Raw genomic sequence first — 15,824 nt, forward strand, 5'->3', positions numbered from 1 at the left:
AAATCAGCATACTATTATTTCAAAACAAGCTTCCTGAGGCTTGTCTGGCGAATGGGAAAACAACGGTCAAGACAACACGGCCATAATAGTATTACTATGACAGAAGTACAGTATACAATTCTTGTAGTTGGATGTATTCATCTGAAAATATAAACTGCTATACCATAAATGACTAGCTTTATTAAATTTTAACATCAAGCTAATAAAATGAAAATACTTCTAAAAACAAAGACTTTGAATTAAAATATCAATTTTCAGTATATACGTTATGATATCATAATAATTTAATAAAATAGTCTAATTCTTTATATTTTTATTGTTAATAATATTTATAGCTAAGCTTTACTTCCATAAAAATTTACATAAAAAGTTAATCAAACTTTATAGTGATAAAATTATTATGAAAAATTTGTGAATATCAATGGAGTTGTATAATTAATATATGAAATTGAAAAGTATCTCAATAAATTTAATCTCATGTCAAATATATTCATAATTGGCTTCTAATTTACTGTTATCTGTATTAATTTTAAATTTAAAGATAAATTAAAAGCTAAACATCTAATAACAGTTGTAAAAATATTGATATCATCTTTTAGCAAACATAAATTTATGGTTAAAATTATAATAGGTTTATTAATATATAATAATATATTATATATTACTAATTTATATTTTAAAGTCATGAATCAATGTAACGCATTAAAGTGTCATGACTCCTTAATAAGACGAAATTCTATAATGATACGAAAAATTTGAAGATATGAATAATTCCGATTATGAGTTCTTACAGTATTATATAGAAATTTATAATAATATTTTTTCACTTCGAACTATACAAATGGACACGTATGTACCTTCTTACCCTTAGGTTGATATAAAGACAACATGTGTTTAGTTTGAAAGCAAGGTACCTGATACGATTTTTGATTTCGACAAATACTTTATATCGTTTACCTCTAATGATTAGATTGGCCCACATTTTTAGATCTGCTCAATTCACTTTGAGGTACTTAACAGGATTCCTTGTGACGACACTGCTGGTTTTACTATGCCAGGAGTGTATTTTACCGGAAGTGGTAACCATATGTTGGATCTTACCACTGCTACTCTCTATAAGAGAAATCCTAAGGCTGACTTTTAAAGCATTTGGGAGTTCGTCCGCACTAACACTAAGGATGGAACCTACATCAACGAAGTCTAGAAAGTGGTATTCGATGAATACGAATGCGACTACGAACAATGGACCAAAAGAATGAACGAGTACTACCATAAGGAAGATAAAGACCTGGTCCACTACAACGTGGACTCCCTCTGTAAGGTTTAAATCGACAACGGTGACTTGGAGTGATGAATCTTTGCCTGGAGCTGCCCGCAAACCGTCAATTTCCTTTCCTTTCAAATGGCCACAATCCTACACCCTAAATATCATATATCTCTGTTCTACTCACGCTTGTCCTCCTAACACTCTATTTCACCATTTCTTCACTTCTCTATTTCCAACTGATATATCATAAATTTTCACTCCACATTCCTCTTTTCCCCATCTATTTGTGCACAGCACCCCTTATATTCCATATTCCCCATTTCTCTTCAGAATTATTCAATTCACTCCCATTAAATCTCCCATTTTCATCCCCCAAATTCATCACAACTGATATAACAACTGATATAACGTTTTTTTCACTCCCACTAATTCCGCCCTCACCGCCGCTTGTAAACGCACGGCCGCAAGCGCACCAGCACGCGCCCACTGCCCTCCCCCGCTGCGCCCTTCTCGTAGCAGCTTACGTGGAAGTAGTTGTAGTCGCAGCGGTAGAAACAGCGAAATCCGACGCTTTCCACTCCTTTTACGAACTGATCCAACGGCGAGCGGGAGCCGACCTCCGCGACCCACAACTCGCCCGAATCGCTCAGGACGCGGAAGGCCTCGCTGAGCATTTTCGCCGGTTCGCCCATCAGCGAAAGCGAGAAAATGCAGACGTCGGCGGCCCCGGCGGCCGCCGGGAGATTCGTGGCGTCAGCCACTTCCACGAAAGGGGCAGTTTCCGGCACCTGCAAATCGAAGGAGCGAAAAGTCAAATTTGAATTCAATTTTTGCAATTTTGCGTCGCCGCAGCCGATGTCGAAAATCGTCAAATTCGCAAAATTCGTCTTTTTTGTCAGAATTTTATTTGTCGAAATTTGCGCGTTTTGGGGGTTTTGCAGGCAGTCGGCAAAGAGGTCCACGGGGTTCAGCTGCCACGACGTCGTTTGGAGCCTGAAGCCCTCGTGGTACTGCGCGAACAATTACGGGTTTTCCTGAAACGCCGTTAGGGAGGCGGCGGTAGGCTGCGTGTAGAGCTGCTCGTTCAGCAGTCGAAATTTGGCAGATTTGACCTTTTCGGAGGCCGAAAGCTTCGTGGAAAAGCTCTTTTTATGGTTCTTCATTTAAAAGGAGTGGAAGAAATTAGTATTATTAAGTATATAATAATGAATAATTATATGAAAAAATTTCCACTCCTTTTATACGAACATCTTAAGGTCTGCGATTTTGCGGGGCGGACTTAGTCATTGTTCTAGCACGGCTCATTATGAATAGATTATCCAGGTTATCGTTCTGATAGCATGGTTTTTTAGTGTAATGAAAAAGTTCTCAAATATTTTTATTTCATTTCGCGGCCGTAAAAGCTCAGTCACCAGGCGATCTCCAGCTCCTTTTCCAAGCAATTTCTCTTCTGGTAAATTCTTCTGCGGATGCCATAATTCAGTTCGTTTACGATTTCAAGCTTTCGGTCGCTAAATCGCTCAAATCTCACTGTATGTTTCAGCTGCGGATTGCCGTCCCAAGACGTATGCGCCAAATGGTAATCCGTCATTTTAAATTACGATTTCTGGAGGTTATTGATTTGAATGGCCAGGAAATTGCATATTAAAGTGATTTAATTTTATGACTTAAAAATTAGACAATCAGTTTTTAGCGTATTATGAGATATTTGTGCAGTTTTAAAAAACATTTAAGCTAAGTTGTTATTAGCGATATATAACATAATGAGGGTAAAAATCGGTAGACACGAAAATTGGTACTAAATTTTATATCAGTATTATACGATAATTTAACATAAATTCGAGAAAATGATGAGTACAGCCTGCGTGCAAAAAGTATTTCTGGGGTTAAAATAATTTTACAGCTATCAAAAACTAGGGTAGTCATTATAATAATCCCATAATATCATCTTCAGCCTCAATTATGTCATCTACTTGTAAGTCACTGAAGCTAAGGACGAATTCTTCAATCGAGAATTTCTCATTTCTCACAATTTCGTGCAAATTACCTTTCTTAACCCCAGTTCTAAGTTCTCTCGCACTTTTATGTGAGCTTCGAATAAATGCACGCCCTTTGTCTTATATCTCCTCTTCAAATTCCTAAACTTTTTGGATGAAAACTTGGCAGCTCAAATGAAATTTGGTTTACCATTTTTATTCATCGAAAATTTTACATCTTACTATTAAAACTGCTGTGCAGTCATCTTAAGCGTCGACAAGTCTCAGTTAGGCTCTTGCCGCTTGCCGGACTAATTCTCTACATGCAATGTAAGGGTTATTTAGGTTTCTATTAGCAATTTACTACATCTCTTTATCTTCTAAAACGCTCCATATCCCATCAGAAACTATTAACGCAAACTCAAAAGTTGGTGGGGATTCGTAGAATTCTGCAGAGTTATCAAGATATTTTTTAGCTACTTTGTCTCCAAATGATCTAGAGTTTGCAAACACCCATGGAGATACGTAAAGAAGATTATTCTTCACGATTCCACCTTTCTATATCAATTTTTACTTATCATTTTCTACAGAATGATCGTTTGTAATTAAATTAAAGTTTCCATTCCTTTGATAGTAAATACGTGAATCACCTAAATTAAAAGCTATAGCGGAATTCTAATCAATATAAATACTAGCAATCGTAGACCCTGACATATCAGTTGTAGTACTATTAAATTCATCATCAAGCTACTTTATTTTTGCGGCTATAGTAGCTGTGTTCTTAACTGCTAGATCTTATTTTATTTTATTGTATAGTTTTTACTTTAGAAATAGAGCCGCATTATCCGATTAACCATGACCATCAAAAACTGATGCAAATACTGGATAGTTTTGATTTACATAAAAGTGATCTTGGTTGGCTGAGAATTACTGCGAGAATTGACCAACCTTAAACGGATTCATTATACTTTGATAAACTAATCCAGTGTTATTTTAATATAGTATTTATATCTATATTTTAAAAAATAATATTTTGTAGAAACCAAACTAACAAAATCTTCCATCGTAACCCAGAATTTATATATATATAAGTCATCGAAACGAAAAATTAACCGCGAAGTTTAAGCTATTAGTATACTATTCTACCGAAAATTAAGTCAGTTTTACTATATTAGGTTTATATCTTTTTAACACAGATTTTACGAAACGATAACCGCTCTTCCAGTTTCTATACAATAATATCGCGCCAGTACTCAATCAGAAATGTAAATCCCACACCTGTCGATCATATCAGTGCCAATGGACACAGATAGCTCATTTTTTGAATCATTCTGCGACAGCACGCGCCAGAATTCTGTGTTAGTCGACTCGCAGCCGGGTCTCGCGAGCACGAAGACCGATTCCAACTGGCAGAACCACCGCGACCAGTGCGGGCTGGAAATACACCAATGTGCTGGGCGTATTATCGACATAATTGTCCAGCTAGTCCAGAAGTACGAGGGTCAGCTGAAGCTGCATGACTGCAAATTCCGGAAGCTTAACGCGGTGCAGCAACTGTTCTACAGAATCACCAACCAGCTCCAAATTGTGCCCTGCGTTGACTTTCTGATATCTTTGATTCAGAAAACACTCAGTCCCATTTAGTTTGCAATGAAGATGGCCCGATCTCAGATTTACCCCTTTTAAGAGATACTGCTTAAGAATGTATTCGAGGAAGCATAAACACTATTATAGAAAGCTGAAAAATATATTACGCACACTTTCTACGAGTGAGCTAAACTTATATAAAACTATATATTATCATGATTATACAAAATTAAAAGATGCCTGTCGAGTCAGTGAACGCCAGGTATGCATTTCGTAGTAGGTAGATTATCCAAACTAGGTAGTTTTCATAAAATAATTCATAAGTGACGTTGAAGCCTGTTGTCCATGTATATCCTAAGCTACATATATAAATGACCTAGAAACCGATATCTATTGATTATTTAGGTTACTTAAATAAATTTAGGACAGATTTCACCAAATTTAATGAATTAATTAAGATAACTCCCTCAAAACCAGCTAAGAGAGTCACTATTCCAATGCCAATCGCTTAATGTAGGTAACCGATAATAGAAAATTAAAAACCAACTAAAAGAAATATTCCGCAAAAGTAAGTGAATAAATAAGCCGATAGGCCTACAGTAACTCAAAAATTACAGACTATGGATCTAGACGATATCTTATTCCTATGATTTTTGATCAAGTTTGCTGAACTTCAAAATAAGAATTTTAATAAAAAGTCACTAAGGTTTACAACCAACATCCTGTAATGCATTATTTATTATTAGCATTATTCATTGACTTATTTTTTGTTGCTATTTAAATCGCATTATCCTATTGATTACAAATCGATCTCTTGGTTTGTCTTAATATATCATTTACTCAAAATCAGTTAATTGATTAGGTATAGGATGTATCTTACTTATATTATTCTATTTACGACCATTGTCTATTCTCTGTACTATTCGAAGCTTTGAGGATTTTAACCTTGGAATGCTTTCTAGTGGTTTGGGAACCTTTAAGTCATATTTATCCGGCATTTTTTGTATTAATATGAAAAAAGTCTGATACTTATAAATTTAACTGAATAATTAGGGTTTATTTTTACTGCTAATATGCTTCAACTTTATTAGTTATTACGTTACTAATGTTAAAAGAATCTTAAAAATTTACAATACAAAATAAATGATATTTAAGATTGAAAATTTTAAAAAATTAACTTAAACAGGTTCGATATCAATACTATATAAGGTATATATGGAATAGTTATTTTATAGTAAATTAAAATATAAGAATAAGGAATCATTTGTTTCTGGTTTGTAAAACCAATTTACACGTATCAGTAATTTGTAACTTTAAAGATCATTGCTTCAATAAAATAATTTTATATAACTTATGCTTGATTGCCTTCACTATACACGCTAATTTTTCAATGAATTACATAAATCATAAGCCAAAATCGAATTGTAACCGACGTTAACTGGCAAATTGACAGTTAAAATATTGTAAATTTCTAAAAATCTGAAGGCCAAACGTCGCAAGGTAAATATTTAAAAGTGACTCAAACTTACGATCACATACATTTATAAACTTGGGGATTAATAACCCTCTTTTTGTACAAAACTTAATGGCTCGAATCATGTTAGCACTGAACAGCAGTGTCCACTTAAAGGTATGTGTCTCTGCCGCAAATGGAGCAAATATATGCAACAGTATCTCTGTTCATTTTAGCTGAAGTGAAAAATCAATAAATGTAATATTATATTATAATAATTATATTTACCTATTTATATGTCTACTTTGAATAAAGTAGAATGAAACAATAAAATGAAATTTTGAAAACACTAACGCGGTCTAACTCTTCCAACTAGCCTCGAAAACTAATTAAACTACCAAAAAATTTAATCAGGAAACAAAATACATTTCTATATTACAGCAGATACCAGCCATAATCAAAACTCAATTTAAATTCGATCAATCAGCCTTAAAATAGTATTCTGTAAGATATTAATCTTCTTCCCCCCAGCTTATTCACTCCCTACTATCAAGAAAACTAAGTCTTCCTATGATCTTTATATCTCAGCTGAGCTCACATTGCACGATATTTAATTCAATACCGCTATAGCTAAAATTGCTAATAATTGACTTAAAAACGCTTAAAAACACTAACTTACAAAAATACTAAATATTATTTTTATCACATAATATTCACTTATACGCAACATGTAAAAACCGATATATTGCCCCAAATTACCCCAAATTGCCCCAAATTAACCCCTGTAAGTTATTGGCGATTTTGACGAAAACGCCCACCTGAATCGCACCCTTTACCGCTACCAAAAAACGCATTCACATTTAAAATTTAAAAAATTTAAAATAAAAAATAAAATAAAAATTTAAAAAATAAAATAAAAATAAAAATTTAAAATAAAAAATAAAAATTTAAAATTTAAAATTTAAAATAAAAAATTTAAAAAATTTAAAATAAAAAATAAAAATAAATTTAAAATAAAAAAACCCAAAAACTTAAAATCCATTAAACGCAAATCGCCCTAGAATACCGCGAAACCCAAATCACAAATCACGCCCAAAATGCGCCGGGCGAGGTGGAGCCAATTTGAGGTGCAGCGGCTGCAGGAACTCGTGCAGCAGCAGGCGCAGCTCAGCCCGTTCAACATCGACTGGCTGACGGTCGCCAGGGCGATAGCGTCGAAGTCGCCCGCGCAGTGCCGCGTCCGGTACCACAACAAGACGAAATTCGAGAAAGACGCGCCGGGCGGTGCGCGGTGCGAGTGGAAGCAGGGGGACGGCCTAATCGTCATTTAGATGGCGTAAGAAACCGCCAAAAACTGGCAGCTGATCGCGCGAACACTCAACCGCACCGCCAGCCAGGTCAAAAACCACTACTACTTCATGATGCGGGGGGTGAACAAAATGGTGCGTTCGGAGTGAGCTGTTGGGGCGCTAAAAAATTAGTAGAACCGTTCACTCACCAGTCAGATGTAGTCGAAAATTAGCAGCTTGGGGGCCTCGTTTTTGGATATGAAAAAGCCCTTTCGCTGCAGCACGTAGAACCTGTTTTTGACGACCGAAACTGTTATGCGCAGCTGCTGGCTGACCGCGCGCCAGTTTCTCTCAGTTTCTTCGGCCATGCACATGAGCTTTTCGTCCAGCTTCTGCGTCCAAATGTTCCGCTGGTGCATTGGCGATGGGCCGAACTTTTCGATGTTGTGGAAGCGGTTCGCGCACTGCTAGGCCGTTTTGGTCTTTATTTGCTCTGCTATCCATTTCCAGTCCATTGGCTGCTAGGATGTCAGAGAGCGTAGTTCTTCGATCTCTACAGCCGACCATGTTCTAATGTTCATTGTTTTTTTGGTGTCAAAATTATTATTTAATTATATATAATAAGTAATATACAAGTAATTTTTGTTAGAAAATCAGTTTATATGTTTTTTGTCGATAATAATCAAATTACATTTAGATGAAGAAAATATTATAAATAGATATTGGATTCTAAGAAAAACCAATAATTAGGTTTTTATACGAATTATTATCAGTAATATTTTAGTATTATATTTATCAAAAAATTCCAACCAATTTATTATATTTAAAATTATATTCATGAACAATACAAAAATGGGAATTGCCGTCTCCAAAACTATCTAAAATGCAGATAATTACCTAGTGACTGCTGATAACATCTAAAGATAATTGGGAAATCCTATTAGAGTAAATTAAGGAAATCCACTGCCGCCAATACAAAAAAGACCTTTATCAGATATTCCATTTAAGCCGAAAGACCCAACTCTTGGATTGGATTTATATTATTCATATAGTAAATCACAACGGTTATACCGTACCAGTGCCTCCAATTTATCATCAATAATTGAGGGGTTTAAGGAATGATAGAATGAGGTCGAGGTTAATGAGCAGAGTTTTACTTAAATATTAAAATAATATAAAATATAAGATGTGTAGAAACTTGCAACTGATAGTAAAGTAAGAATAATGCTTAATATAACTAAATAATACATCATTCAATATGCTCGTGTCGTTTTTACTGCTTAATTTCTTAACTTTCACGAAGTTATGATAGCATTCTAATCATATTATCTTACTCATAGATTGTTAGTTATCTAATAATGTCTTTTTCATGACCCTGTCCATCAATAGTATATGTAAATACAAGATTTTCATCCAATGATATTGACTAAAGTAGATGAGAATTTCTTGTTCTATTTTTCGTAGATTTAAAAGACTTAGAATTATTTTTCATTTTTAATTAAGAAGTAAATATGCAATGAATATAAAAGGATAAAGCAGATGTTTGAAATATCAAGTTTCATTAGTTTCTATAGAAAAAATGATTTAAAATAAAATTAAGAGATATTAATTTATTTTAATATATTATTTATAACTACTTCTTTCAGAATTTGTCTTTACGTAGTTCCTTTAGATCATAACGACATTAAATACGAATGCAGCATTAAATTATAGTTAATCATACAATTTTATAGTTTATATAAGATAATAGCTCGTAAATTTATACAAGTATTATCTTAATTAATGAGAATAGTCAAAATATAGCAACCCTATTACTAAAATTTAGATGTTTTAATCTATTTATAATTTAAAAGTAAACTTTTAAACTAATATAGTGTTAATACTTAATTTTCAATCATTTAACAACGTTTTTCGAGCTATTTTCAGGATTTTTGTTGACACCAAACATTAGTATATGCTATATTTATATAATAAATCCATCATTGTGTGAGTTCTTTATCTGAATCATAACTTTAACACATAAAACTGTTTATCATATAATTACACATTAATTTTTCTTGTTTGTGCAAATTAGTGTAAGATATGGATACTATTTTACTAATACTGTTTCTTTAAAGCAATTTCATGGATGTAAATTATTTTCTTGAATTAGGTAAGTACTTTGGCTGTTTTATTTGCTAAATTTACTTATGTGATAGATTATTTATACATGATTGCATTTTATCCTGCTATAATAAAAAACTATCAGCTTAATCTAAAAATTAGTTTCCGGTTCCCATCCTTTAAAAAAATGAATTTAAATGTTATACTGATACTAATCTCATCATATTCTCTATTTTAAAATTTTCCTTTTTACTAGGTTGTTTTAATAATAAAAGCAAGTTATTATAATTTTTGTATACATTCAGCATAAAGTAAATAAATTATTGAAATTCCAAAAGCAAACTATTTTTTTAATAACTGTGCTACTTTTATCTATTAATATAAGTTAAAATATAAGAGTTATATTGAAAACCTGTAAAAATAAAATGCTTAATATTCGTTACCATTTAATTAAATTCATATATAATAAAATTTCTAAGCTATATTAAAAAGCTTGTTCCTCTATATTTTAGGTTTTATAATAGTCTATTATATAAAAATATAATTGTTGAATAAGAAGCAGAGAGATGAGTATTTACATATATTTAGCTATGTTGCAGAAAATTAACTTTATTCATAACAAACTAATTAATACTTCCGAAAAATATTATTTGATAAGTGCTGTACTTTATCGCTATTAATTCATAACACTCCATATCATCATCTATAATATTATTCTACTTTACTTAAAATTAATGTTTGTCACTTATATCAATGTATTAAATACTAACAGTATCCTTATGATTTAAAGTCGTTTTGTATATCTCGAATATCATCTCAGTATTACCACGCCAATACTTGTTTTCATAATCCTTCCATAGCAATCATTAATATGGATCGTTAACATAATTTGTATATTTTTTTAGAATTCACCATAAACTCAAGTATTATATTCTAAAATTACATTTTTCATTCTTAAACTAGTTCTGGATCTGATTCGACCTAAGAGTGAAGAAAATGTATAGAATAGGTGTTACACTTTTCCAGCATTGTTTGATTAGTCTCTTCATCAAAATTATAGGTGAAAATGTTATTTAAACTATGTTTTCCTAGGAGTTAACTGGCTGTCATATACTTCTTTTGAATGCCCAACTATTGCTAAACCGGTTTGTTTTCTCGGGCAGGCTGCTAATAAGGCGCCTACTGATAATTATCTTCTAACAGCAACATATCAGCCAGCGCAAGTTATTGAGCGCACGATCCCATTTCAATTTTTCGAGTACTGAAATATCAGAATTACTCAAAATTGGAAGTGCAATTTCTTACTTTTTTGAATGTATATAATTGGAATATATAAATCTTTCTCCAAGCATTCCTTTCCAATAAATATATCTTATTAGTAAATTATCACAATTTCAATCTTTCTCGATCTAATGTTTTAGCACTTTAAACAGGTTACTCTAGCTATAATCCATGATATGCTACTTGACGAATACGTTCTACTACTAATTCAGTTCCATTCTGATCTTTCCCTCGAAATACTAAGCTTGAGGCGACGCTGACTTGCCACTAAGAGTAACCGGCGTGCTCGCCGCCTTAGCTGCGACTGGCTTTTTGGGCGCAGACCTAGCCTTGTCAGTGTCAAAATGTACTAGGTACACGTCTGCATCTGCCACAATCGAGTGCATTTTGCCCATTTAATAAAATTTTTACCCCCTAGAATATGGTTTTAATACATAATAGATGCTTTACTGCGAACTGCTCCACTTTCCTTCCGCGAGACCAAATTTGGCCCAATTTCATGGAATTTCCCCGCTATCATCAGCGTAATGTTCGCAGTATTCCATCATCTTTCAAGCCCCATCACCCCATTTTCTACCAATTTGCAAGCCTTACAACCCTTGCACGCCACATATAAATGCCCCTTTGAATTTAAATTATCCTTTCCTTACCACTTATTCTAATTATTATATCTTAATATTATTTTTTCTTCCAAAAAAATTTTATTTTTATTATACACTTATATATACAAATTTCACCACTTCACTGCCCCCAAACGCTCTGAATCAGCTCCCCAACTACCCTCGCGACCTCGCCGCCGAGCCTGTCGCCCAGCCTCTCCAAATCGCTCCGCTGCGCCCCGCCCAAAATCCGCAAAACCCCCAATACCCGCAACGCCGTTTTAGGCGCAATTTCGAGCTTCAAAAGGCCAATCGTTATATCAGTTGCCTCATTTTCCACTCCCTAAAACGCTCCATTTTGCGCCAAATCGCGCAGAATCGCAAGCCCGAAGTTCACGAGCGGCTGCGTCTTAGCGGAAAGGGCGTCAAAACGGAGCAATTTGACAGAAAAATCGCAGAAAAAACTCTAATTTTCATTGAGGGAGTGGAAAGTCAAATTCTCAAGATTTTCAAAGGAGCGGAAATACGAATTCTGAAGCGATTTGACGATTTGGGGCGATGTTTCTGGCGTGAAATCACGCAATTCCCCTTCCAATTATTTAGGGAGTCTCTCAGCCAGGTACTCAATGAGCTGAAAAACGGAATTTGCGATTTCTGGGCCCTAGAAGCAAAGCTCCCCAAAACGCGCCAAATGGCCGCAGGCGAAAGCCGTCATTTCGATGTCGTAGTGCTTGCAGTCGCAGGCCGAAACGTCCAAATCTGACGTTATTTTTTCGAGCGTTTTTTTGGTAAATTCGAAATGGAGCGTTTTTGCTTATATCAGTTGAGAATTTGCTTATATCAGTTCATTCCCTCCTTATAGCAGTTAGCAACTGCTATAACGCTCCACTTAACTGCTACAAACGCCCAACAATTCGACCATTAAACCGAGCCGATCAACTGATATAACGCAATTTGCGGAGTGGATTTCCTCGCAAATCGCAGCCAGCTGGTCGAAGTGAACCACAAACTCCAGCGGAGCGGTGCGCACCATTTCGGTCACCATCGCGATAACGATCAGCTGCATGTCCACGAGCGCGCTGTCGACGCACAAATCGCCCTCGCCGGACACGTCTTTGCGGAACCGAATCGCGGATTTTAAAGCAATTTCAGCGAAAATTCGCACATTTTCGGAAATCAAAATTTCAAGCTACTCGGACTTGAACCCTTTCATGATCGACTTTGAACTTTATTACAACAGTTCTACCAATTCGAATTAATAAGCATATGTGAAGATACGCTGGAAAGCGCTCAAAATCTGATTTTCGATATGCGTGAATTGCGCCGGGAAGTACTGAATCGCGAACCCCAGGCACTCCGTGACGCGCTGCACGAGGTCCAGCTGCGATTTCGACATCTGCTGATTCTGCGAAATTTGACCGAAAATTTCGTCGAAAAGCGCCAGAATTTGGGGCACAATTTCGGCCAAAAGAGCCCCAATTTCGGCCTCGGACTGCACCTCAATCAGCGCGCACAGCAGCGACAGCGCGTTCGATTTCGCGTAGAAATCGTTTTCTGGCCAATTCGCGCGCACGACGCGCGCCAGCGCCGGCGCGTACGCCAGCAGCTCCTACGGCGCCATTTCGATCGTCACGTTCAGAATCGCAGCCACGAAATGCGAGCGCACGTGCAGAATTCGATTTTCAGAGTTTGCGAAAAGTGATATAAGGAGCTGATCGGAAAAAGTCGAAATTTGACCCCCAAAATCGTTCGCCAGCTGCCCGCAGACGTTCGCGACGGCGTACAGCACGCGAGGATGCTCAGAAGCGCCGGAAATGCAACATACTTGATCGACGTAAAATTTCAAATCTGACGCTGAAATGACGTCCACGAAGCCCTCAGCGGCGTAGTTCAGGCTCATCAGGCAGCCCAGGTCGTCAGATGGCGTTTTTCGCGCCAAAAATGACGTTTTCAGGGCCGAATTTACGACCTAATTCGCGTACTTGAAACTGCAAAATTCTACAGTTTTTTGGGCCGCGCCGATCAAATCGTCAGCCTGAAACTCCAAATTTCCGACTTCCAGCCACTCCGCAATTTGGTGCTCCTCGTACGCGCCGGCCGCTGGAATCACAATTCCGAGGAGGAAGGCGGTCAAGATTTCGTAAAATTGTGGCGGCAAATGAATTTGGACGATTTTTGAGCCTAAACGGAGCATTCTGAGCTTAATTTCGCGATTTGAGGCGCTAAAAACGCTGTTTATGAGGTCGAAAAGTTGCGGGTAAACGGCGTCCAAAACGTCTTTTCGGCACTCGAAAATTCTACATAAATTTTTTATCATTTGATCTATATATAAATAAGAATTGTGAATTTTTGAAATTTCTACGGCAAATCGTTATATCAGTTCGAAAATGACATTTTAAGCGATTTCGAAGTCCATAAAGCACGCATTTGCGACGCAGAGCATTCCGTTTGAGGCGGTTTCGGCGTCTTCGCTGAGCGCGAAAGCGAACGAAATTTCGAGGAAATTGATGTTCAATTTGCTCGTTAGAGAGGTCGGAATCTGCAGGATTTGCGCTGTCAATTTCGCTGCAATTGCAGGATTTTGGGCGATTAGCGCTTCGAAAAATGGGGCGAATTCTGGAAAAGGAAGGGACTTTTATAATATGAATTATATATGATTAGTAATAATTTCTAGCAAATGTTAATTTACGAGGAGGAGTGGCAGAAGTTCCACGATGAGGAGGTGGGGGTTCTAGGTCTTGTAGAGCGAGGCGCTCGTGCCGTTTTTCTCGACGTCGCGTCTGAGCAGGATCGCCGCGAACTGTGAAAGCTCGGTGTTGGCTTTGATGACCTCAATGAGGAATGTCGCAAAGTCCACCGGATTCGCATTCCTGAAGTTGAAATACTGCTGCTCCAGGTCCTGCTGGGGCCGTGTTTGCAGCTCCTAGATCAAATTACAGAAGTTCTAGAAATCCATTTTGGGGAAAGGTAAGAAAAACGTAAGTATTAATATTATATAAGAATTTATGCATTTGTGAAAGAAGGGTTTAAATGGTTTCGCAATGGTGATTGTGGTTTATGGAAGTAGGAGTAGGCAAAATTGTAAGGAGAATATATGTTTGTTTTGTAAGTATTTTTGACTGGGGTTGGGTAGGTTGTGGTAAATAGATGAGAGTGGTATTAAGTAAATTTTCTTTGGAGTTTGTAGCAATAAGTTTGTGCAAAATCGGATTAAATGAATATAGAATTTTAATATTTAATTTAGTTGTTTAAGAAAAGGCAGTCAGGTGCCTTTGTAATACTATAAATTTAAGTATTTTAAAAGATAAGTGAGGAACCGAGGAGTAAATGTTATAGTGTTTTAAAAAATATCCTAGTACATAATTCAAGTTTCTTTGATTTATTAAAATTAATAATTGACCAAGTAAGGGTAAATAGCTTCTATTGAAATTAGTTTGTTGAAAAACTATAGGTTGCTAAATTTTACAAGATATATAGATAAGGAGAAAAAGTTTTTGTTTATAGTGTCTTGCATAAGGTATAAAACACCTTTAGTTAATCTATAAAGTGAGTTGATGAATCACATATAATACTAGGATTTGTTTAGTAATTTAGAAGAGCTATTGCTTAAAAGATTAATATTTTGTTGGTTGATAAAAATATTGAATTGTAAACACTACTTAAACATCATTTTTCGATTTTATACTGTGATAAAATGCACGATAATACCATAAATAAACTGAATTGCGAGAATTAGATTTATTTACATGTTAATATTAAACAATATACATAATTAGTTTTATTTTTAATAAACTTATTTGATCACTAAAAGTATTAGCCATAATTAAGCTTAATATTAATTCATATCCATTTTAGATCAGTTTTACTTTTGATTACTTTTAATTTCAATCATTATTAAATAGTTTCATTTATACATAATAATAACTTCTAGCCGTTTTTACAAGATTGTAGATGAAGATACTTTCTAATGTATCATAACTATTATATTTTGATTATTAAGTTATTGTATAAATATAATGTATATAATCAGTTTAAGCAAGTATAGGTCAATCTGCATTAAGTTCAGGTAAGCGCTAGTTTACTAGGCTAAAAAGGCATGATGAATCATACAATAACTTTGAATCTGATTTTGGACTAGTTACGTCGAAACATTTACCACATAACTTCTCGATTGGGAATGTATTGTTTAACTAATAAGGTATCTTTGCTTATTTAAAGTTTTCCTTGAAGTCATGAGACAAAAGATACTAGTTTGCGACACGTATTTGG

General features: G+C 35.2%; 15 protein-coding genes across 15 annotated transcripts; 7 read left to right on the forward strand and 8 right to left on the reverse strand. All coding sequences in view use genetic code 6, as the record gives it.

The window, feature by feature from the left end:
* Nucleotides 1-51: 51 nt before the first annotated feature.
* SS50377_20647 (uncharacterized protein) lies at nt 52-390 on the forward strand (the record flags this gene model as incomplete). The annotated part of the gene is made up of 1 exon (XM_067904587.1): nt 52-390. One exon carries the CDS (start codon nt 52-54, stop codon nt 388-390), a length of 339 nt encoding a protein of 112 aa, XP_067768069.1.
* A 451-nt stretch (nt 391-841) lies between these two features.
* SS50377_20648 (uncharacterized protein) lies at nt 842-1,351 on the forward strand (the record flags this gene model as incomplete). Its single annotated transcript, XM_067904588.1, has 1 exon — nt 842-1,351. One exon carries the CDS (start codon nt 842-844, stop codon nt 1,349-1,351), a length of 510 nt encoding a protein of 169 aa, XP_067768070.1.
* Nucleotides 1,352-1,704: 353 nt separating this feature from the next.
* On the reverse strand, nt 1,705-2,430 carry SS50377_20649 (Ribosomal RNA-processing protein; the record flags this gene model as incomplete). Its single annotated transcript, XM_067904589.1, has 1 exon — nt 1,705-2,430. The coding sequence occupies one exon, from the start codon at nt 2,428-2,430 to the stop codon at nt 1,705-1,707; it is 726 nt and encodes a 241-aa protein (XP_067768071.1).
* A 245-nt stretch (nt 2,431-2,675) lies between these two features.
* SS50377_20650 (uncharacterized protein) lies at nt 2,676-2,858 on the reverse strand (the record flags this gene model as incomplete). The annotated part of the gene is made up of 1 exon (XM_067904590.1): nt 2,676-2,858. One exon carries the CDS (start codon nt 2,856-2,858, stop codon nt 2,676-2,678), a length of 183 nt encoding a protein of 60 aa, XP_067768072.1.
* Nucleotides 2,859-3,189: 331 nt separating this feature from the next.
* Nucleotides 3,190-4,206, reverse strand: SS50377_20651 (Protein phosphatase 2C; the record flags this gene model as incomplete). The annotated part of the gene is made up of 1 exon (XM_067904591.1): nt 3,190-4,206. One exon carries the CDS (start codon nt 4,204-4,206, stop codon nt 3,190-3,192), a length of 1,017 nt encoding a protein of 338 aa, XP_067768073.1.
* A 300-nt stretch (nt 4,207-4,506) lies between these two features.
* SS50377_20652 (uncharacterized protein) lies at nt 4,507-5,016 on the forward strand (the record flags this gene model as incomplete). The annotated part of the gene is made up of 1 exon (XM_067904592.1): nt 4,507-5,016. One exon carries the CDS (start codon nt 4,507-4,509, stop codon nt 5,014-5,016), a length of 510 nt encoding a protein of 169 aa, XP_067768074.1.
* A 29-nt stretch (nt 5,017-5,045) lies between these two features.
* Nucleotides 5,046-5,480, forward strand: SS50377_20653 (uncharacterized protein; the record flags this gene model as incomplete). The annotated part of the gene is made up of 1 exon (XM_067904593.1): nt 5,046-5,480. The coding sequence occupies one exon, from the start codon at nt 5,046-5,048 to the stop codon at nt 5,478-5,480; it is 435 nt and encodes a 144-aa protein (XP_067768075.1).
* A 102-nt stretch (nt 5,481-5,582) lies between these two features.
* Nucleotides 5,583-5,828, reverse strand: SS50377_20654 (uncharacterized protein; the record flags this gene model as incomplete). Its single annotated transcript, XM_067904594.1, has 1 exon — nt 5,583-5,828. One exon carries the CDS (start codon nt 5,826-5,828, stop codon nt 5,583-5,585), a length of 246 nt encoding a protein of 81 aa, XP_067768076.1.
* Nucleotides 5,829-5,973: 145 nt separating this feature from the next.
* On the forward strand, nt 5,974-6,348 carry SS50377_20655 (uncharacterized protein; the record flags this gene model as incomplete). The annotated part of the gene is made up of 1 exon (XM_067904595.1): nt 5,974-6,348. One exon carries the CDS (start codon nt 5,974-5,976, stop codon nt 6,346-6,348), a length of 375 nt encoding a protein of 124 aa, XP_067768077.1.
* A 13-nt stretch (nt 6,349-6,361) lies between these two features.
* On the reverse strand, nt 6,362-6,514 carry SS50377_20656 (RNA polymerase II subunit Rpb12; the record flags this gene model as incomplete). The annotated part of the gene is made up of 1 exon (XM_067904596.1): nt 6,362-6,514. One exon carries the CDS (start codon nt 6,512-6,514, stop codon nt 6,362-6,364), a length of 153 nt encoding a protein of 50 aa, XP_067768078.1.
* Nucleotides 6,515-7,380: 866 nt separating this feature from the next.
* On the forward strand, nt 7,381-7,740 carry SS50377_20657 (Myb-like DNA-binding domain-containing protein; the record flags this gene model as incomplete). Its single annotated transcript, XM_067904597.1, has 1 exon — nt 7,381-7,740. One exon carries the CDS (start codon nt 7,381-7,383, stop codon nt 7,738-7,740), a length of 360 nt encoding a protein of 119 aa, XP_067768079.1.
* A 44-nt stretch (nt 7,741-7,784) lies between these two features.
* Nucleotides 7,785-8,153, reverse strand: SS50377_20658 (Myb-like DNA-binding domain-containing protein; the record flags this gene model as incomplete). Its single annotated transcript, XM_067904598.1, has 1 exon — nt 7,785-8,153. The coding sequence occupies one exon, from the start codon at nt 8,151-8,153 to the stop codon at nt 7,785-7,787; it is 369 nt and encodes a 122-aa protein (XP_067768080.1).
* Nucleotides 8,154-8,424: 271 nt separating this feature from the next.
* Nucleotides 8,425-8,694, forward strand: SS50377_20659 (uncharacterized protein; the record flags this gene model as incomplete). Its single annotated transcript, XM_067904599.1, has 1 exon — nt 8,425-8,694. One exon carries the CDS (start codon nt 8,425-8,427, stop codon nt 8,692-8,694), a length of 270 nt encoding a protein of 89 aa, XP_067768081.1.
* A 127-nt stretch (nt 8,695-8,821) lies between these two features.
* Nucleotides 8,822-9,064, reverse strand: SS50377_20660 (uncharacterized protein; the record flags this gene model as incomplete). Its single annotated transcript, XM_067904600.1, has 1 exon — nt 8,822-9,064. The coding sequence occupies one exon, from the start codon at nt 9,062-9,064 to the stop codon at nt 8,822-8,824; it is 243 nt and encodes an 80-aa protein (XP_067768082.1).
* Nucleotides 9,065-11,697: 2,633 nt separating this feature from the next.
* On the reverse strand, nt 11,698-14,511 carry SS50377_20661 (Importin beta-3 subunit; the record flags this gene model as incomplete). The annotated part of the gene is made up of 1 exon (XM_067904601.1): nt 11,698-14,511. The coding sequence occupies one exon, from the start codon at nt 14,509-14,511 to the stop codon at nt 11,698-11,700; it is 2,814 nt and encodes a 937-aa protein (XP_067768083.1).
* Nucleotides 14,512-15,824: the final 1,313 nt, after the last annotated feature.

Source organism: Spironucleus salmonicida, chromosome 1 (genome assembly GCF_000497125.1).
Source record: "Spironucleus salmonicida strain ATCC 50377 chromosome 1, whole genome shotgun sequence".
Lineage (NCBI taxonomy): Eukaryota > Fornicata > Diplomonadida > Hexamitidae > Spironucleus > Spironucleus salmonicida.